Source organism: Girardinichthys multiradiatus, chromosome 20, assembly GCF_021462225.1.
Source record: "Girardinichthys multiradiatus isolate DD_20200921_A chromosome 20, DD_fGirMul_XY1, whole genome shotgun sequence".
Classification (NCBI taxonomy): domain Eukaryota; kingdom Metazoa; phylum Chordata; class Actinopteri; order Cyprinodontiformes; family Goodeidae; genus Girardinichthys; species Girardinichthys multiradiatus.
Window position 1 is genome coordinate 26,012,671 of NC_061812.1, and position 21,550 is coordinate 26,034,220.

Consider the following 21,550-nt stretch of genomic DNA (forward strand, 5'->3'; position numbering starts at 1 on the left):
ATCTTCGGAGAAGGCTGATTTTAACTCTTACTTGTCCAGGGAGTGACAGACTCTGCCTATTCGGAGAGCACAACTAGCTCGGTCCACCTTAAGAGCAGCACGGGGCAGGTTGTTGTGGAGCGAGCAGGGGGACGCCCTCAGTGGCTCATGCCTGGCGCTTTAAGGCAGACTGGGGAAGTTAGATTTTGTTAAAGGTATACACATTCAAATGTTTACCAGGCTCCACATTGACAAATGAGGAAAGCACTTTAACAATGACACAGTTTATAGAAGTCTGTAAATCAGTTTTTCATTGGCTTCCCGTTGAATTTTGTCACATGTGTTGGTTTAAATAACAAGCTTTCATAAACACTTATTTTAAATATTAGAGAATTAATACAAGGAAATAAATATTTATTTATTTTAATATGGTCTATTTTGATATGTGCATGTGGACACTTGATTGTAGTCCATTGTTGTACTTTTTCACTTTCACTTAGTCTCTGTGATGATACAAACAGGTATAAAACTCCCCCGCATCGTAGTCTATAAGATTTGTTCCTCATTCTTTTCCCAAAATTGGCACAGTCGTGTATTAAAACATATAGAGGCCTAGGTAATTGTATCATGCTGTACTTTGACCATCATACGGGTTTGATTCCAATTTGAGACGGACTCGCAGCTGGTTTGGTTTGGGTCCCATGACGGGAGCCCCGGGTTAGGACTGAATGACAGGCCGTTGGCTGGTGACTCACTCTGGTTGCTTTCAAAGCCTTTACTTCCGACATTTTACTGCTTTCTGGACAGCCTATGGAGGGGGTTTTCTTAAGTGGCGTAGTGTAAATTACAGAAATATTTTCTGGGATTTCGATTAGTGCTCCGCTGGGGGACAACTCACAGAGTAGCGGCAGCCCCCGGAGCCCAGCCTGTAAAATAAGCAGACGTCAGAGATTCTTCGCCCCGCTTCACCGCTGCAGTTACATTTTTATCGTGGTGTAGTCACAGCCTTTTTTGCGGGATTTCACGGCTGTGTATACGACGTTATGTAGCGTAGCGAATGGCATGCTGGTGGCAGCTGTTAGACGTTTATCGGCTTTTTAGTTTTAAACACTGTGCCTTGGCGGAAAGAAGAGGATTTCGTTTTATTTAAGGTAGCATGACAGGATCCTACAGGGTGTCGAGCTAGCTGGCTAGCATTTAGCTCAGCGGCTAGCTAGCGTCCTGTTGTTGTAATGAATGAAGGGTTGCTTTGGTGCTTGTTTAGGCCCAAACTTTGCTACTTATTTGTATAATTTACTATGCTATTTGTATTTATATTATTCCATGTCAATAACGACAAACATTTGTTAGTCAGAAAACACTCCATATGGGATGGGACGAGGCAGGGTCTTGCTAACATAAAGCTGGCATGCTAAGAGCTAGCTCAAGCGTTAAAACTGTTGATCGGCATTTAATTAAAATAAGGTAAACACATTTTTAGTGTATTAAGCCATTACTTCACAACCCTGTGAACTTAAGCCACCTAACGTATACATGCAATCGTGTGTACGAGCTAATCTGATCGTAAAGTCTTCAGAAAAAGTTAAATGTAGCGCATTAGCCTCAGTCATGTTTCCCATAATGTGCAACGCTCCTAAGCAGGATTTTAAAATATCATTTTCTATTAAGATGTTTTTCGAAATAATAGAGTCACTGCTAAGCTATTTTTTATTTTAAATTGTCCTAGATGTACGCAGAATTACAAACAGGATTTATGTTTTTTCTAATATTGTTTTTTTTTTCTTTTTAAACTTTATTATTTCAGTTCAAGTGACGATGAACGAGCAGGAGGGTGGGGTGGTCTCATTTGACGAATATGTGCGGCAGAAGGCCCGCACTGTACCTCAGCATAGAATGAAGGAGTTTCTGGAGTCCCTTGCTAAGGGCCCAGAGGTGCTGCAGGAGTTCAACCAGCAGGGTGGAGGAGGAGGCGCAGCAGCCACCACCACAACCATGGTGTACCAACAGCAGGAGGCCAACTGTGTCTACACTGACAGCACGGAGGTGGCTGGATCTCTCCTGGAGCTGGCCTGCCCAGTAAGACTCTGCTATAGTCATAGCAGCTGTTAAAGGAAATACTTTTGTAGTTATATATATATATATATTTTTTTTATTTTATTTTTATTTTTTTATGGAAAATACACGTATATACAGCGTGATTTCAGTAACCAATTTATTATTCTTTCTTAAATGGATTTGGTCATTTTGTTTGAATCTGACATTAAGCTTGATGTTTATCAGTTGTATCTAGTGCCTTAAACTCTGGAGGAAAAGCCACAATTTGCTTTTCAAAGAGAGATGTCGATTCTACTAAAAGTTAAAGGATCAAGGCAGGGCTATAATGTGTTTTACTTTTACTTATTTGCAGCTTGAATGATATTGACCAATCCAAGATGGATCAGCGTCTCCATGTATGTTCGCTGTATAAACCTATATCCACACCATTATTGCATCCTTCAGGTCATTGTTCAGTGATAACTATGCAACTAAAAACCCTCTTTGCTGGTCATGTTATCGTTCCCACCTTAAAAGTTGATTCAGTGAGATCACAGAGCTGTTTGTGCTTTCCGAACATGCAGATGTTTTCACAGACTCATAGGAGCATAGTTTATATAACTTGGTAGGTCTGACATGAAATATCTGGCTGAGCTCTGATTTGTTTGATCCTCTCGTTGGTTGTCTAAATGTATTCCATAATCTTTAATCTCTTTAATTTGTCAAAATCTTACAACCAATAAAACAAAGGGCCACTGAGACACTATGAGCATATTTTGTAACCTGACAAAAGATGTCTGATGTCTAAACATGAAAATTAAATCTCAGGGTTTAATACTACATTCACACAGGCAACAACCAGTGACATGTTTTCATAGTTTCCTGCTACTTGTTGTCTTCTGGTTGAAAAGAACCTATGTCCAACCATACATTGACCTTTTTTTCTTTTACAAAACAAAAATATAACCGGATTCAAACACAAAGTTTAACAGATTGTAATTATTTGAAACTATGAAAGGATAAATAAGTCCTACAATGTCAAATACAACCACCGATGCTGTGCGTCATCCTTAACATGGTTTCAGCTGCGTCATATTCTTCGAAACAACTTATTTCTCAGATTAGATGAACATTGGAAGTGTGCAGATGATTTTCCACTGTTGGACTCTGCTGCTGTGGTCTTTTGCTTTGCTTCAATACATTATAATTGTTCCATTCATTTTCATCCCATGATTGTTATGGCTTTGTGGCTGCCTCCTGAGGTGGATCAGAGGTGTGACGGTGATGAGTCGACATCAACCTTTGTGTCCACACCATGCAGCTGATTAAGAGGTGTAGAAAACACATGGAGATCATGGATTGAACTGTTTAAATCGGGATGTGTAATCACAGATTGTCTGTCTGATATTTTGGCCTAAATGTCATTGCCAAGCAGATGGAGGCATAGGGTAAAGCAGTTTCTTACTGTCTAATGTGTGATCCTGGTTATCCCATTTTAGTATAATAACAGTATATATGTGATATATGTTTATATATATTAAAGCTAATCGATGTCAATAAGAATTTTTTTTACCTAAAATTGGTGTCGGCATCAGCGCAGTGAATCTAATTGGACTCTTGTTCTGCTCAACCAGTAACCGAGACAGCTGCAGAAATCCCACCTGGTTTGAACAAAGTTTGATTCATTGGAAAGTCCCCCTTGCAATTAGAAAATTAAAATCCCTTGTCATCTTTAGTTTTCCAACTGACTGCTGAAGGTTTTGGGTCTGAAGTGACTTGTTTTTAAGAACTTTTCGTGATTTAACAAAAGTCTAGTTTCATCTAAAGAAACGTAAGCCCAGAGCATGATGCTGTCACCACCAAGTTTCACTGTGGTTATAGTGTTCTTTGGGTGATGCGGTGTGTCATGTTTATGTCAGACCTATTTGGCCAAAGTTCAAGTTTGGTTGCATCTGATCCAAACACATTATCCAACAAGGGTTTGGGAGATCATAGTCAGGCCTGAATGTTTTTTGGTTTGTTTTTTTTTTTTTTGATGGAAAAGCCTCTTGGTGTCAACCCTAACCCATTTGCCTTTAGCTAAAAGATTAAAATGTCAAGAAAATGTTAGTAGGACAACTGAACTTTTGTATAGTCAATCAGACTCTCTTGACTTGATGGCTGGCGTTAACCCAGGAAGACTCACTACTGGAACTAAATCATATAAATCATGAGAAAAATATCTGATGTTATTTATCTAGGTCTCTTTTTTTTTTTTTTACATCACAAAACAGGTTCTCCTGCTGCACTATTTCACATATGAATGTTTTTTGTTTTTTTGTTGTTTTTTCACAGGTCCAGGTGACCTCAACAGAGATTTCCCCCCAAATGTCTGTACATCCGGGCTCAGAACAGCAATTGCAAGTACAGGTGGGTTTATAAAGCTTTCAATTGATACATAAGCCTTAGGGCAACAAAAAAGGCTGTGTGTCGACACGTTAAAAGGGAAGTAGGTGTAGTCGAGCCGCTTACTAATGATTGGAAATTTTCAGTATCAGTTCAAAACCGAAATGAGCAGCATAGTTAAGTTGTAATGTTATTTTGTTAGTTATGTGGGCCTGTTTTACTGTGGGATTGTAAATGTGTAAATATGTAAAGCTCATGAAAATGCAAAACTCCACACAGTTAAGCAAATAAAGCTTTGATTGTCTGTTTGATGTCTGAATACTTTGTGTTTGGCTTTTAGATTTTTATTCAAATTTCATGAGACATGCAGCAGTAAAAACAGTTTCATTTAAATTTCTAAACGCCTGTTTTTTACTCCTTGTTCATAGTATTTTAAGTGTTCTTTTTTCTTTTGTATTCTTGTTGTTGGATTTGATTGGACTGCTTTCTCTCTTTTCCACTAATGTTGTATACTTCAGTTAGAAATAAAGAGGATCATGCACCAGTCTATAAAAGTTAATCGTTCCATTAGTGTAATTATTGGTGGGTCTTTAAATGTTCACCACCTCTCTGCGGCAGGTCCAGATCCAGGAACAGCCGGGCCAAACGATTGGCCATGTTCTGCAGGTGGCCTCCCCATCTCAGCAGGAGCTACAGGGAATCTCTACAGCCCACCTGGTGCAGCAGGCAGAGCTCACAGAGGAACAGCAACAGCAGGTACAGGAATCCTGTTAGTCTTGAAGATCACGTGGGTCAATAAATGTGATACGTTGCTGTTTTCTGAGCCGTCTGTGTTTTACAGATTCAGGCTCAATTGATTGCAGCTGTTGCTGGAGGTCAGCAAATCCAGCTGTCAAGTGGTGAACAAATCCAGCTACAAGGAACCCAACATATTCAACTGCCTGGGGGACAGCAGATTCAGCTTCAGGCAGGCCAACAGATTCAGCTGCAAAGTGGCCAACAGATCCAAATCCAGACCATAGAGGCCATGTCTCCTTCCCAACAGCAGGAGTCTCCAAGGGAGGGTGAGAGACGATCGGGCGCCGTGGCGACTGTTCTCCAGCCAGCTAAGAAGCGTAAGGTGGATGTTCCCCTGGCCGTTTCCTATGCTGTGCCGCAGGGGCAGCAAATGGCCACGGTTCTGACCATCCCTCAGGGGCAGCAGCAAAGCTACGTGTCCCTACGACCAGATTTGCTCACTGTTGACAGTGCTCAACTGTACAGCACTACAGGAACGATCACAGGTCCCACAGGCGAGACATGGACCATCCCTGTTTACTCCACTCCACAGCAACAGGGTGTAACACACATCGCTATACCACAGGATGCGTACAGCACAGTGCAGGTTACCACAACAACTAATGGCAAGGACAAAGTGGGCTCCAGTCCTGCGTCGAGGTCTTCAGATGGTCAAGCAGCCTCCACTGCCACCCAGGAAGAAATAGTGCAGACACTGCTGCCTGCACAGTTCATGAATGGGAATATCCATATCCCTGTGGCAGTGCAGACTGTAGGAGGGACTTACAACACTACACAGTCAGTACACATATGGGACCCCAGTCAGCAGCAAAGTCAAGGCGAAGAGGGCCAAGAGCAGCAGCTCCACCTGCAGGTTAGAAATGCATTTCTCTATTTTCATCTTCCCCCTCGTGCATAAACAGTCTTAATATGAATTCACACAACAGTCTTGACATCTAATAAATGTACATTTAATGTAAACATAATATAGTCTGTGGTTTATTACAGGTCCTTCTCAAAATATTAGCATATTGTGATAAAGTTCATTATTTTCTATAATGTAATGATGAAAATTTAATATTCATATATTTTAGATTCATTGCACACTAACTGAAATATTTCAGGTCTTTTATTGTCTTAATACGGATGATTGTGGCATACAGCTCATGAAAACCCAAAATTCCTATCTCACAGAATTAGCATATTTCATCCGACCAATAAAAGAAAAGTGTTTTTAATACAAAAAACGTCAACCTTCAAATAATCATGTACAGTTATGCACTCAATACTTGGTCGGGAATCCTTTGGCAGAAATGACTGCTTCAATGCGGCGTGGCATGGAGGCAATCAGCCTGTGGCACTGCTGAGGTTTTATGGAGGCCCAGGATGCTTCGATAGCGGCCATTAGCTCATCCAGAGTGTTGGGTCTTGAGTCTCTCAACGTTCTCTTCACAATATCCCACAGATTCTCTATGGGGTTCAGGTCAGGAGAGTTGGCAGGCCAATTGAGCACAGTGATACCATGGTCAGTAAACCATTTACCAGTGGTTTTGGCACTGTGAGCAGGTGCCAGGTCGTGCTGAAAAATGAAATCTTCATCTCCATAAAGCTTTTCAGCAGATGGAAGCATGAAGTGCTCCAAAATCTCCTGATAGCTAGCTGCATTGACCCTTTTGCAGGTGTTTAGAGTTAACTCGTTGATTCAGATGATTAGGTTCATAGCTCGTTTAGAGACCCTTTTAATGATATGCTAATTTTGTGAGATAGGAATTTTGGGTTTTCATGAGCTGTATGCCAAAATCATCCGTATTAAGACAATAAAAGACCTGAAATATTTCAGTTAGTGTGCAATGAATCTAAAATATATGAATGTTAAATTTTCATCATTACATTATGGAAAATAATTAACTTTATCACAATATGCTAATATTTTGAGAAGGACCTGTATACTCTGTGGTTATCAAGGTTAAGATTGTTCCCAGGAAGTATTTGTAAATTTTTCCTTCTGGTTCTGCACAGGCCCAAGTAGAGACTGAAGCCGACGCCGAACCGCCTGCACAGATTCTGGTTCCCATCTCTCTGAAACCAGAGGAGGGTCTGGAGGTGTGGCGCTTTTGGGCACAGAAAAAAAACGCTGAACTTAGCAAGCAGGAACAAACAAAACTTGCACCCATAGGACGTAAGTAGTTAGAGATTCAGGTGTTCCAGTAACTTTGAGTAAAAACAGTAAAAAAAATGGTCAGTTTTTCTATTTGTTTTGCTATTTAGTTGCAACAAGTAACTTCCCAAAACAATTGTCCTTGCGCCCAGGTCTCTAGTGAAATCATGAGTTATTCCTCTTTATTTGCTCCTTATACATTTCTTTACAAACATTTCCTTTTCTTCTGTATGGCAGCAGCAAATAATTGAGGCATAATGTGTTACAAATCATCTAACTATTTAAGATACAGGCAGCATACTGCATTCAGTCATTCCTCAAGGGCCAAATAGACACAGAAGGCAATCAGACACATAGACTCGAAAACAGGAATCTAATCAGATTTGCTCCACTTGATGTTTGCTGTTACATTTTTGCATCAACTTCGCGATCCACAGCTGTATCTAAAATGGCTTGGGTCCTTTCTGTGTCAAACAGAACATCTGGCAAGATTGAATCCCCTGCAACCTTACTGAAACTGAAACGTTTCCACCTTTTGTGATGTCATTGACCCAAGTACACAGAAGAACTGCCACTCTTTTTCAGCAGTGGAAATCCATACGTTATTACCAAACAGTTTTTTTATTGTCAGTGTATATTTGTTTGGGAGAAATCAACACGCAGCTTGTCAGCTGTAGCTTGAAAGCAGTGATGATAAGAGTGATGAGTGGAGCTTCTTTACTTTCAACACCTTGACTGGCTGTTTTTTTCACTGCTGGAAGTATTTCCAAAATAAATTAGGGTTTTCTGCAAGTATTGGAAATGCATATTATCCTTTGTTCAGCCAGCTTACTGGCAGTTTGCAGCAACAGGTGGGGGAGAGGCAGCTTTGCATTACATTGTGCACCACACACCTGGCGAAAACTGCAATCTATGCAACTTTTTCCTCTCTTTCCCATTTAATACTTCAACTGTAGGAACAGCTCAGTAAACTTTGGTACCAATAACTGTCCCACGCCTAGAAATAAGCTGACAGGATGATTCTGATTTTACTGTTACATCATACTTCAAGAAAAGCAGGAGCAAACCTTGTTCTGCATATTGAAACTCTTTTTGCCCCATCTTTCTGCGGATGTGCTCAGGTCGTCAGCCTCTGCGCTTCCAAGAAGACCTGGTGTCCAGCGCTGTTGCAGAGTTAAACTTGGGACTTTCCTTGATGACTACAGAGGCTCGGGGATCAGAGGAAGAAGAATTGGCACCTGATGTTCTGTATTATGTGTTCTTGTGTATACAGAAGGTTGGTACCTTCAGTCTTAAACAGAAAAGATACTAGCATGCTGTCTGAACTTCTTTGTGAATATCTGGGTTTGACGTTTTTTTTTTTGTAGTATCTGTATGAAAATGGACGTGTGGACGATATCTTCTCTGATCCGTACTACACGCGCTTTTGCGAGAGTTTACACAAACTCTTACAGGACTGGAAACCCAGCATCCATCCTTTAGGTAAGGAGTCATTGTTAAGTTTTTGTTTAATACTATAAAAAAAAAAGACTTGTCATTTTCATTTTTTTGCCCTGCTTAGGTTATATCATTCCAAGTCATGTAACCGAGGAGATGCTGTGGGAGTGTAAACAGCTTGGTGCTCATTCTCCTGCCACATTGCTTACAACACTAATGTATTTCAACACTAAGTGAGTTATCACCAATGGATTACTTGAATTCATGACTTGGGAACAGATTTTACAAATTGATGTTTCTTCGCAGGTATTTCCGCCTGATAACGCCTGAGCACCACATGAAAGTGGCTTTTTCAAAGGTGTTGAGACACTCGAGAAAGAATCCCACTAATGCCAAGGACAAGGCGACCAGCATTCGCCTTCTGAAAGTACAAAGCCAACACAGCTCCGGACAAAAAGGTGCTCAATACAGGGTTCCCACAGTCCCAAATTATGATTTCTGGTTTCACTTTAAGAATGAAAAAACCCTCCGTTTCCAGATTTTGGTCTTTTCCACTATGTTAAAGATAAAATTCAGAATTTCTTTAAAACCATTTGCTGTTTACAGTTCAAGTCTATCTTGGTTTTTAAGATAAACACTCTTAAAGAATCAAGAAAAGGACAATTTCATTGTTTTTGCTGGCTTCTAGATCCTGTACCTTCTGGGTCTTAAACTGGACCCAGGGTTCTTGAAGTGGATTTGGATTAGATGCCCAACAAATCATTAAAATTCCTTCTTTCTTGGGGGAATTTTGTTAAGTAAATGTTGTTAATCACAAGGTGTGATAATCCAGTACAGACTGTCCAGAAGCCAGAAAGCTGTCAAATAGCCCTTTTATTAAGCCGTTGACTGGGAATCCAATGTGTTGCTTCTTGATCAGTCATTCCTCCTGGATGACCATGTAGAGACAGTGGACAGTCACTGGCGTTGACTTTGCAGCAAACCCTCATACTGAGCATGCATGTTGCGACAGTGGAGAGGAAAAACTCCCTTTTAACAGGAAGAAACCTCCAGCATAACCAGAACCAGGCTCAGTGTGAGCGGCCATCTGCCACGACCGACTGGGGGTTTGAGAGAACAGAGCAGAGACACAAAGAGAACAAAGAAGTACTGATCCAGGAGTACTTTCTATGGGAAGGAAAAGTAAATGTTGATGGATGTAGCTCCTTTAGTTGTTTCACCTAGAAAGAAAGAACAGATAAACTCTGAGCCAGTTTTCAAGGATAGAGTCTGAAAGAGAGCACATAGTTTGTTACAGTTAAGCTCAGTCAATCGCCATGTCTAGGAGAGAGAAAGGGCTAAAAGACGGCTATGTGGATCATCGGTTGAGGGTGAGCATTAAGTTGTTGCCAGCAGAAGCTCTGTTGATTCCCCTCTCCAGAAAGGTGTCACAGGTAGACACAGAGTCAGGCCATGTGTAGCTTCTAGGAAGAGAATAGAGAACAAGGTTAAAAGCTGAAATAACAGCAAACAATGCAAAATTGGAGAGTAGTGTGAGAATGTAGCAAAGAGGGTGAAGGTGGTCATTATGTCCTTCAGCAGCCTAAGCCTATGGGTGTATTCACACTTGCCACTTTTGGTCCGCTTTAAACGGACCTTTAAACGGACCTTTTGTGCAGGTGTGAATACACTCAAGCGAACCCTGATCCGGACCAAACAACCGGACTGAGACCCACTTTCTGAGGTGGTCTCGGTCCGCTTCCAAACGGACTCTGGTGCGGTTCGCTTATGGTCTGAACCAGCCCCTATCCGAACCAACTACAAAAAGCGTACGTCTCTTTGGAGATAAAAAGCCACCGTAGCAAAGGTGTGTGTTGTAAGGTAATCATACCTGAAAAGCTGCGTGTTGCTTAGCAACACTGCTGGCTTGTTGCACGTAGAAAACGTCAGCGTTCAGCACGCGTTCTCCGACGGGGTTCCAACATTATAAATGCAACGTCTCAAAGTCTGTGTTGAATGAGCTGCTCTTCACCCTCACAATAATATTGCAGTTTTAATAACGACACAAATATGCAGAACAGAGATGCTGCACGCAGCACGTCTACAGATGTTTTCCTACATTTCCGGGTCTGTGCTCTGTCCCGCCCCCATGATTTCTGTCCAATGGGAACAATGATCGTCACCCGCGTGGCTTTGTTTACAAGTAATAGTTCACTTACAAAAAGTACAATGTGAAAACAAACCGCACCAAATGAAAAAAATAAAGTTTGCTTTTGGTCCGGACCAAACAAGTGGACCAAAGGACTTTCCTGGTGTGAATACACCCTATAGCAGCACAACTACAGAAATAGCTCAGGATAACCTAAGCCACTCTAGCTATAAGCTTTAAGTTTTAAGTTTGGATCAGGCCAAGTTTTAAGCCTAGCCTTAAAAGTAGACAGGGTGTCTGCCTCACGGACTAAAACTGGGAGCTGGTTCCACAGGAGAGGAGCCTGATAACTAAAGCATCTGCCTCCCATTCTACTTCTAGAGACTCTAGGAACCACCAGTAAACCTGCAGTCTGAGAACAAAGTGCTCTGTTAGGAACATATGGAACAATCAGATCTCTGATGTATGATGGAGCTAGATCATTAAGGACTTTATATGTGAGGAGGAGAATTTTAAATTCTATTCTGGATTTAACAGGGAGCCAATGAAGGGAAGCTAAAATAGGAGAAATATGATCTCTCTTTTTAATTTTCATCAGAACTCTTGCTGCAGCATTTTGAATCAGCTGAAGGCTTTTAACTGCATTTTGTGGACATCCTGATAGTAACAAATTACAATAGTCCAGCCTTGAAGTAAGAAATGCATGGACTAGTTTTTCAGCATCACTCCTGGACAGGATATTTCTACTTTTGGCAATGTTCCGGAGATGAAAGAAGGAAATCCTAGAAACCTGTTTTAATATGGGATTTAAATGACATGTCCTGGTCAAAAATAACACCAAGATTTTATACTTTATTATGGGAGGTCAATTTAATGCCATCCAGGTTAAGTGATTGACTAAGCAGTTTCTTTTTAAAGACTCCGGTCCAAAGACGACAACTTCTGTTTTGTTTGAATTTAGAAGCAGAAAATTTTAAGTCATCCCAGTTTTTTTGTCTTCAAGACATGCTTGTAGTCTATCTAACTGGTTGGGCTCATCAGGATTTATGGATAAGTAAAGCTGAGTATCATCAGCGTAACAGTGAAAATTTATTCTATGCTGCCTGATAATTTTACCTATAGGAAGCATATACACTGCTCAAAAAATAAAGGGAACACTCAAATAACATTCTTGATCTGAATGAATGAAATATTCTCATTGAATACTTTGTTCTGTATAAAGTTGAATGTGCTGACAACAAAATCACACACAAATCATCAATGGGAATCAAATGTATTAACCAATGGAGGCCTGGATTTGGAGTCACACACAAAATTAAAGTGTAAAAACACACTACAAGCTGATCCAACTTTGATGTAATGTCCTTAAAACAAGTCAAAATGAGGCTCAGTATTGTGTGTGGCCTCCACGTGACTGTATGACCTCCCTACAACGCCTGGGCATGCTCCTGATGAGATGGTGGATGGTCTCCTGAGGGATCTCCTCCCAGACCAGGACTAAAGCATCCACCAACTCCTGGACAGTCTGTGGTGCAACGTGACGTTGGTGGATGGAGCGAGACATGATGTCCCAGATGTACTCAATTGGATTCAGGTCTGGGGAACGGGCGGGCCAGTCCATAGCTTCAATGTCTTCATCTTGCAGGAACTGCTGACACACTCCAGCCACATGAGGTCTAGCATTGTCCTGCATTAGGAGGAACCCAGGGCCAACCGCACCAGCATATGGTCTCACAAGGGGTCTGAGGATCTCATCTCGGTACCTAATGGCAGTCAGGCTACCTCTGGTGGGCCCATGGAGGGCCGTGCGACCCTCCAAAGAAATGCCACCCCACACCATTACTGACCCACTGCCAAACCGGTCATGCTGAAGGATGTTGCAGGCAGCAGATCGCTCTCCACGGTGTCTCCAGACTTTGTCACATCTGTCACGTGTGCTCAGTGTGAACCTGCTTTCATCTGTGAAGAGCACAGGGCGCCAGTGGCGAATTTGCCAATCCTGGTGTTCTCTGGCAAATGCCAAGCGTCCTGCACGGTGTTGGGCTGTGAGCACAACCCCCATTTGTGGACGTCAGGCTCTCATACCATCCTCATGGAGTCTGTTTCTAACCGTTTGTGCAGACACATGCACATTTGTGGCCTGCTGGAGGTCATTTTGCAGGGCTCTGGCAGTGCTCCTCCTGTTCCTTCTTGCACAAAGGTGGAGGTAGCGGTGCTGCTGCTGGGTTGTTGCCCTCCTACGGCCTCCTCCACATCTCCTGGTGTACTGGCCTGTCTCCTGGTAGCGCCTCCAGGCTCTGGACACTACGCTGACAGACACAACAAACCTTCTTGCCACAGCTCGCATTGATGTGCCATCCTGGATGGGCTGCACTACCTGAGCCACTTGTGTGGGTTGTAGAGTCCATCTCATGCTACCACAAGTGTGAAAGCACCACCAACATTCAAAAGTGACCAAAACATCAGCCAGAAAGCAGAGGTACTGAGAAGTGGTCTGTGGTCCCCACCTGCAGAACCACTCCTTTATTGAGTGCCTTGCTAATCACTAAAGATTTCCCCGTGTTGTCTATTTCATTTGAACAACAGCTGTGAAATTGTTTGTCAATCAGTGTTGCTTCCTAAGTGGACAGTTTGATTTCACAGAAGTTTGATTTACTTGGACTTTTATTGTGTTGTTTAAGTGTTCCCTTTATTTTTTTTTCGCAGTGTGTATAGCGAAGAGAATTGGCCCAAGTACTGAACCCTGTGGTACTCCACAATTAACCCTGGAGTTTAAAGATGATTTATCATTTACATGAACAAACTGGAATCTTTCAGACAGATAAGATTTAAACCAGCCTAGCGCTGTTCCCCTGATCCCTACAGCATATTCCAGCCTTTCTAAGAGAATATTGTGGTCGACTGTATCAAATGCAGCACTGAGATCTAACAGAACCAGTACAGACACAAGTCCATTATCTGAGGCCATAAGAATATCATTAGTGACTTTCAGCAGAGCTGTTTCAGTGCTATAATGAGCTCTGAGGCCTGACTGAAACTCTTCAAACAGGTCATTGCTGTGTAAATGCTCACACATTTGATTAGCAACTATTTTCTCAAGAATTTTAGATAAGAATGGAAGATTGGATATAGGTCTGTAATTTTTCAAGTCATCTCGATCAAGCGAAGGTTTCTTAAGTAAAGGTTTAATTACAGCTACCTTAAAAGCCTGTGGTACATATCCATTTACTAATGATAGATTAATCATATCTAAAATGGGGCTGGTAATCAGAGGGAACACTTCCTTAAATAATTTGGTTGGGATTGGGTCTAACATACAAGTTGAAGGTTTAGATGAAGCTAATATTTCTGATAACTCAGGAAGCTCTGCAGGATCAAAAACTAGGTGGTGTTTTTTGTTTTTTTACACAAATTCAACAAAACTAAAAAGTGATGAAACAGATCTTCCTTTAAACATTTGCCAGGTCTAGAAAAGAAAATTTAGTGGGGGAAATATTTGTATTTCCTGACTTTCTTCCCTTTCCAAATATGTTCCTCCATCCTTTTGTCCCTCGATTAATCTATGCCTTCGGAAACGTCCTTACCATCCATTAATTTCATTCCGCTCACCAACCTATCAGTTTGTGGATCAATTTTTCCGTTATCCATCTGCTTGTCCGTCATCACAGTCCACTCGCCCATTTATCCGCTTTGCTCTCATATTTGCAGGTTTCGTTTGTAAGTTTATGCCACTGTAGAAAATCTGCCATAAATGTATAGTAAAGGTTTGACCCTTATACTTTGTTCTTTAAAATGGGCTTTAAACAGACTGGGAACTCTGGAAATGTTGACCTGGAAAAGTATGGAATTTTGACAGGAAACATGTATGAACCGTCTCATTAGCCGATTTTAACCTGCTGTGTGACGATTCAGGAACCGACGACATGTACGAGGAGCAGATTGAAGATCCTGAAAACCCTCTTCGCTGTCCCATTAAACTTTACGACTTTTACCTCTTCAAATGGTGAATTTACCTCTTCATTCCTAACATTTCACCAAGATGGAATGTTCTTTTTGTGTCTCAAAAACAAATTTATCCTTCTTTTTTCTCCAGTCCCCAAAGCGTCAAAGGGCGAAGCGACGCCTACTACATGACGCCCGAGCCCGTTGTGGCGCCAAACAGCCCAATGTGGTACTCGTCTCAGCCTCTCTCGAGTAAGCAGGTGGAGCAAATGTTGGCTCGCATCATTGTGGTCAGAGAGATCCAGGAGATCATCGGCACCTCTCCTGAAAGCTTGAGCTAAGATGGGAGGACTGGTTGGACTTGACTATGCAGCACCCATCCAGACTGTACATTATCTCTGAAGTCATCAAATAAAGCGGGGCATCTTCTGAAACAATCATTTTTTTTTTCTGAGCAGAGCATTATGGTTGCATTTGCTGGTTTCTGAGATATTTCTCATCTTAAAGAGGTGGAAGGTTATTCCTGGAGCTGTAGGACCTTTGAACATTGAGTCACCTGCGGGGTCAAGATACTTTTGAGCAGAGGTGGATGTTTTTTGTTTGTTTTTTTTGTTTTCCTTCCTGTAGACGTCTTATCGACACAATACAAAATTATTCAGTCTTTAACATCTTACGTCTCTCCAAGCTCTCACTATGATAGATTGCAACGCATAATTACAGGGATAATTGCTAAGTTTGTTTTGTATTCTGACTGCAATTTAAACAATGTATTATGTTTTAAGTCAGAACAATGTGTGCCTTTTTGTCCTTTTTTTTTTTTTTACTTGAGGCTTGTCAGTTTTCAACAGGATCCAATATTTTATGGTAGTTATTCAGTAGATTTAATCCCCCCCAAACTAGCAGTTGGAAACCGATCATACTTTGCCATCCATGGCCCATTATGTATGTGTATAGTAGGATATTAAAGAGGAGACGGTTGGAAATGTCCTTGTATCCTGACTCGTGTCAAATAATGCAGAAAAGAAATCTGCCACAAAAAAAATTAGCTTTGAGTTAAATACATTACTCATGCACATATCTGCTTTATTATGCAAACATTATATAGGTCTGTACAGTGACAGCCTTCTACCATTTCCTACAGAAAGCCTTCTGTGCTTCATAGACTCTTATAAACACAAACTCAGATTCATATTAGGTCCCCATTTAATTTAAATGGTTATTTCGTCTTTATTCAGCAGCCTTGCAATAAATGCCGGCTCTCTGTAGACACAGAAGGGATCATTTATCAGCTTTCTCCTCGGGAAATGTTAACTGCAGTCGGTTGAGTGTTTTTATGAAGTACTTGGGCAGGGGGCAGGACACGCTGATTTCAGACTGGCTGTGACCCGGCAGCACCAGCTGGCGCGCATGCAGATGAAGAGGAAGGTTCCGGCTCTTGGTCTGCTCCAGTCCGAGCTTTTTCAGCACACGTTCTGGTAAAATCTGCACAGCAAAGATGAACAATTTGGAAAATGTGGGGGGAAAAAAAGCTAGTCAGCCCTTTTTGGTATGGTGTGTATTCTACCTCCATTACTTCATGGTGCATTTAGAAGGACATTTATCAGAAAGTTAATTTATTCCTTTCATTTTAAGTTGATTACAGTTGATTACATACCTTCACTACCCAGAATTATTCAAGAATCTACTCCTGCTAATGATGATCATGGCTTACAGTTAATAAAGAAACATCAGATTCTCAAGCAATTAGAATACTAAGTCATTGCATTTCATCTGGAAATTAAGGTCCCAGAGTCTGGAGGCAGAGTGAAGCAGCACAGAATCCATGTTGCTTCAGATCTAATGTGAAGTTTCCAGTCAGCGGTGATCTGGGGAGCCATGCCATCTGCTGGTGTTGGTCCCCTGTGTTTTCTGATGTCTAGTATCAGAAAAGCTGTTCACCGTGACATTTTCCAGCACTTCATGCTTCCCTTTACTGACGAGCTTTAGGGAGATGCTGATTGTATTTTATTTTTTTTAGAAGGACTTGGCACATGAAGTACCAATATCTGCTTAATGACCGTGTCACTGTGATAGACAGGCCGGCAAACTGGCCTGATCCAAACCCTGTAGAGAATATATGGAGTATTGTTAGGAGGAAGATCTGATGCAACGACGCAGATGACCTGAAGGTCGCTATCAAAGCAACCTGGGCTTCCATTACACCTCAGCATAACCACAGGCGGATCACCATGCCACGCCAAGTATAGAGTTCATACAACGTTTTTTTATTGGGTCTTGTGTAGGATTTTGATGTTAACAGGATTCTGGGTTTTCTTTAGCTATAAGCCATTACCATCAAAATGAACAGAGATATTGGTGTGTAATGAATCTATGTTCTTAAAATTCTGAATTAAGTTAACTTTTTGATGATGTTCTAATTTTCTGAGATCTACATGTCTATTTTAAACCAAAGCTGGAAGAGAACTCGTTTAGCAGACTAGGATATGTACTAAAAATAAGTCCCAATTTGAATCCTGGAGGAGAAATTTTATCCCCAACCAGCACCCACGTCTCACTTTATTTGTGCCCATGTGTTGCGCCCTGTCTTCCCTGAAGGTAAATTACAAACATGTATCACCTGAGGGGCCAGTTTGCTCCAATGGGAATATTTGTGATCTCCGAGAATGCAACAAGCCAGAGCATATGCCATGTGTACCTGCATCTGGTGCTTCACCCCTGTGGGCGAAAGAAAATGGGGAAAGTGGGAAAACAAGACTTGAAGGACACTAAAACTGATTTGTAGGAACAAATGTAATGTTTTCTAACCAGAAAAAGGCTGGAGCTCAATGAGGCTGCAGCCGTACTTGCTGTCCAGGACTCTGTACTTGGTGACTGCAGGATGGGCTTGACGGTGGCTTCTCACTTTGGTCACGCCATCACCGGCTTCATTCATTCGGAAAATCGGACTGAGAGTCATCTGAAATGAAATGTTATGAAACTAAAGATCTTCTGTACAGCAGCAAGGTTTCCTCTCCTACGTTACAATATTTCTGTACGTTTAGTCAACAGAAATTACAGATAAACCTGTGATTAAGTATTTAATCCTGAACTAACTTCATGTGATCAAATCCACCAATAATAAGCATAATTTACTGTTTAGTTGGTGACTAAGGCCGAAACTGTTCAGGGCTGTCCTATGGAGCCAGATTAACAGCTTAGCTCCTTATGATGAGCTAAAAGTGAGAGTTTTTGGTATCAGGAATGTGGTTCCAACAGAACCCAGAAACACAGGCTAAACTTTTCCAGCTCAGGTTATAAGCTCATAAAAAGAGTTTTGGCCTAAATTGAAAGAAATGTCTTGGAATTGCAACAAAGGTTTTAGAAGCACCTGATCAATGGTAAATGAATGACAAAATTGTCAAATAAATAAAATTTAGAAATGTGATTTTCTCCAAAGGCTGCCTTCCTCAGTTAGCTGCTGATCAAACATAATAATAATAATCCAAATTTGAACACAATCCAGTGTTTATTTGGACACATCTTTATATCATTTGTTGCTCCTTCCAGCTGCTATTAGGCATAACTTCTCCACTTTTAAAGAGGTCTGGGCTCATACAGTTTAACCTGATCTCTTTAAATCTTCTGTTCTTTGCATGCTGTTCAGTGACTTAACAGCTGCCTTTTGAAATTGTCTCGGTTTGGATTACACACGGATTTTTATATTTGTTTGTTTTAATTTCCCTTCTGGGATTAATATAGTTTAATCGATCCGATCTGTAGCGAATCAGCTGATCACCTTGCGATGCATTTACACATCTAGGCGTGGTGAATACAACTTGCTAAACTCCAAACTGAACGACATGAGCATCAGAATGACAAAGAAAGGGCATTTAGATGACTTCAACGTACCATGGTTGTTAGCGCCAACTAAACTGCGATCAATCAATATCAATGGCTCAGAAGGTGAGGGAAATTTTCTCGACACCCTCAGTATCAGCTGGGCATTGTTTAAACATCGCCTCCTAGCTAAGCATTGTGACTGAACATCTCCATCCGGTTATGACCACAGTGTACCAAAACAGTTGTTTTTTAGGTAACTGGTATTATAAGAAATGTGATAAATACGCTTACAAAAATCTGTATTTTCATGCTTTTTGAACCTAAACTTACATATAGGCTACAGCATGGCATATTTAAAAATAGTTATTTGATTTTGTGAGTGGTCTGCAATTCATTATAGGACAGAACAAGGCAAAGTTCGCAGTGTATATTTAAGATTGCTAAGTGGAGTTTTGGTTTTTTTGTCGACCCAGATTAAACAGTGCCTAGTTTTTTAGCTGCTTTTGATTGCAGCTCCGATTCTTCTTCTTTACATTCTCATTAAACCAATCATCAAATATTTAGTAAAATAAGAAACACCTTAAAATGTGGCCTAGGACCTGCAACTTCTCTTTCAATGATGGGGATATCAATCAGCCCTTCAGATGGAACAGGAACACCAACTGTGATCACCCTGAGGAAGAGCAGTGAAGCTGGTAAAGACCAACACATAAGCTTCATTTCAGATGAAACATGTGGCTGCCTATAATGACATCCAACATCTTACCAATATCTCCTCTCCACTTGGTTGTTTCTGCTCAAGGCGAGGATGTGCTCCACCGCTGCTTCGCTCCTGGCCAGCAGGAGAGCTCCAGTTGAATCCTTCTCCAGAGCCAGACAGGGCAGCAGCTCAGAGTCAGTTTTCACCTTCGGTCCATCCAGCATTTTAGAGAGAACAGGAAGCACAGAGGTGATGGACGTGACTCCAGAGTCCTCTAAAAGACAAAACATCCAGCCCCACAGTGTCACATTTTTTTCAGACACATTTTAAACGTCCCAGTTATTTGCTGCTTAACAAGGAAAACTATTTTCTATATTATTAAATTCCAAATGGCAGTCTTTACAGATATACATATATAAAGATTAACCCACTTTACCATTAAATAGATAGATAGATAGATAGATAGATAGATAGATAGATAGATAGATAGATAGATAGATAGATAGATAGATAGATAGATAGATAGATAGATAGATAGATAGATATCTACTATAAGTAGAATTAAAATGAAGAATGTAAAAATCATCTGCTTGTTCAGGCAATTTAAATGTAAAAATTCTGATTATTCAAACCCTAACCTGAAAAGTACTTGTTTTAAAAGTACTTGTTTTAAAAGTACTTGTTTTAAAAGTACTTGTGAAGACAGGGTCCTGATACTTTGTTTACCTCTGACAGGTACGCCGTAGGGTTTGTTGATGATAACCACATCTTTATCCTGGTACAGCACGCTTCTATGCAGATGTTTGGCCAGCACGTTTGGATGGACGTTTTGCAGCTGCATACTGAACCGTTTCAGCTCCATCACTCTCTGCTGCAAGCCGGACGCCGGAGGCTCTGTCTGCTCCGTCTGAGTCCGAATCTTCGCCTTCTCCTGTCGGACCTTTTGGGCCAGATCAATGGCTCTCAGCCGTGGTTTCTCACCGGGGTCCGAGATCGGAGAGTGCTCCGCCGCTGGGCACTGACTCCGGCTGAGGAACCGCGCTGTGTACAGGAGCCGGCGGCAGACAGTCCGCGGTTTAACCGAAGAGAAAAGCGTGTGGTCGCCCAGAGCAGCTACTCTTGTACAGCAGCTCATTTTGGCTGTAAGTGAAGAACGCAACAACAACACGAGCCAAAAACTCAACTATTACCTCCACCGGAAACACCTTTAAATCACATCCGGGTCACACTTTTCAGAGTAAAGATATTCGGTACCACTGCTCTTCTTCCAATAAGCTGGAAAATGTAATAGAAAGGTCCCCAGAGTTGTAAATTCAAGTGGGAACTTTTGACTTGCGTCGCCTATAGAATTTTGTGATTAGCCACCTTTAAAGTTTTATTCCATGTAATCTTTAGCACACATTCCCACAACATACAACCTCCTTTAGTAAACAAGTCATTTGTTATAGAAAATGCAAGAAAATACACTGTTTTAACTCATTTGGCAAATAGTACTTTGCCTGGTCACTGGTTCTGAGACTTGCAACTGGAACACAGTTAAAATGTGTTTATGTTACCCCAAGGTCATCGGTTACCAACTTAAAACGTAATTTCAGGACAGCATGATGATGCTTACAGTTTCTCATTGTAGTCAAAGCACAGACCTCGGAATGAAATATCACCCGATTCTTAACTTATTCATGTTCCAAGGTGGGAAACAAGTAGGATTTTCAATTTGTTCTGGTGCTAACTACTTTTAGCAATACAAGCCAATACTAGGGCATTTCTCTTAATTTTATGCATTCAAACGTTCAAGAAACAGAGGTTACAAGCTACAAACTCCCGGAAACAGTTTACACCTGAAACTTTCAACACGCACAGGGCTGCTTGGTGACCTCTGACCCCCTGTCCAAGGCAAAGACGCTTGGACAAAAAACCTGTAACAAGAAAGGCCGCAAAGAGGCCATTTCCGCTCCTCAAAGACACACTGAAATTCTGTGGAAATTACAACAAAGGAACAAGAGGACTCTTGTAATGTTATTTTCTTGCCCATTTTTGGGACATATGAATAATTGTTTTCCCAGAAAAGAAAAGGGAAGCAATAATGAGTCCCATGTTGTGCCAACAATTGATTATCTGGATACAGTCCATGTGTTGGGTGGCTTCTGATCAATTTTGCCATGTAACATTGTCATAAAGACCAGAGAAACAT

The 21,550-nt window shown here is 41.2% G+C and overlaps 2 protein-coding genes across 3 annotated transcripts; one reads left to right on the forward strand and one right to left on the reverse strand.

Annotated features, from left to right (window-relative positions):
* The first annotated feature begins 610 nt into the window (after positions 1-610).
* Positions 611-15,274, forward strand: LOC124856947 (transcriptional regulator QRICH1-like). Of its 2 annotated transcripts, none has more exons than XM_047347935.1 (12): positions 611-1,130; positions 1,784-2,055; positions 4,348-4,422; positions 5,017-5,154; positions 5,240-6,049; positions 7,195-7,354; positions 8,455-8,609; positions 8,701-8,815; positions 8,895-9,003; positions 9,077-9,228; positions 14,811-14,901; positions 14,992-15,274. In XM_047347935.1, the coding sequence occupies exons 2-12, from the start codon at positions 1,795-1,797 to the stop codon at positions 15,179-15,181; spliced, it is 2,256 nt and encodes a 751-aa protein (XP_047203891.1). In that variant the 5' UTR covers positions 611-1,130; positions 1,784-1,794; the 3' UTR covers positions 15,182-15,274. The 2 variants fall into 2 exon arrangements, with proteins under 2 accessions (XP_047203891.1, XP_047203892.1); XM_047347936.1 differs by lacking the exon at positions 611-1,130 and adding an exon at positions 1,306-1,443.
* Positions 15,275-16,025: 751 nt separating this feature from the next.
* LOC124856948 (mitochondrial RNA pseudouridine synthase rpusd4-like) lies at positions 16,026-20,576 on the reverse strand. Its single transcript, XM_047347937.1, has 6 exons — positions 20,086-20,576; positions 19,426-19,633; positions 19,239-19,332; positions 17,646-17,796; positions 17,458-17,555; positions 16,026-16,322 (listed from the first exon to the last, which is right to left on the reverse strand). Exons 1-6 carry the CDS (start codon positions 20,492-20,494, stop codon positions 16,119-16,121), a joined length of 1,164 nt encoding a protein of 387 aa, XP_047203893.1. The 5' UTR covers positions 20,495-20,576; the 3' UTR covers positions 16,026-16,118.
* Positions 20,577-21,550: the final 974 nt, after the last annotated feature.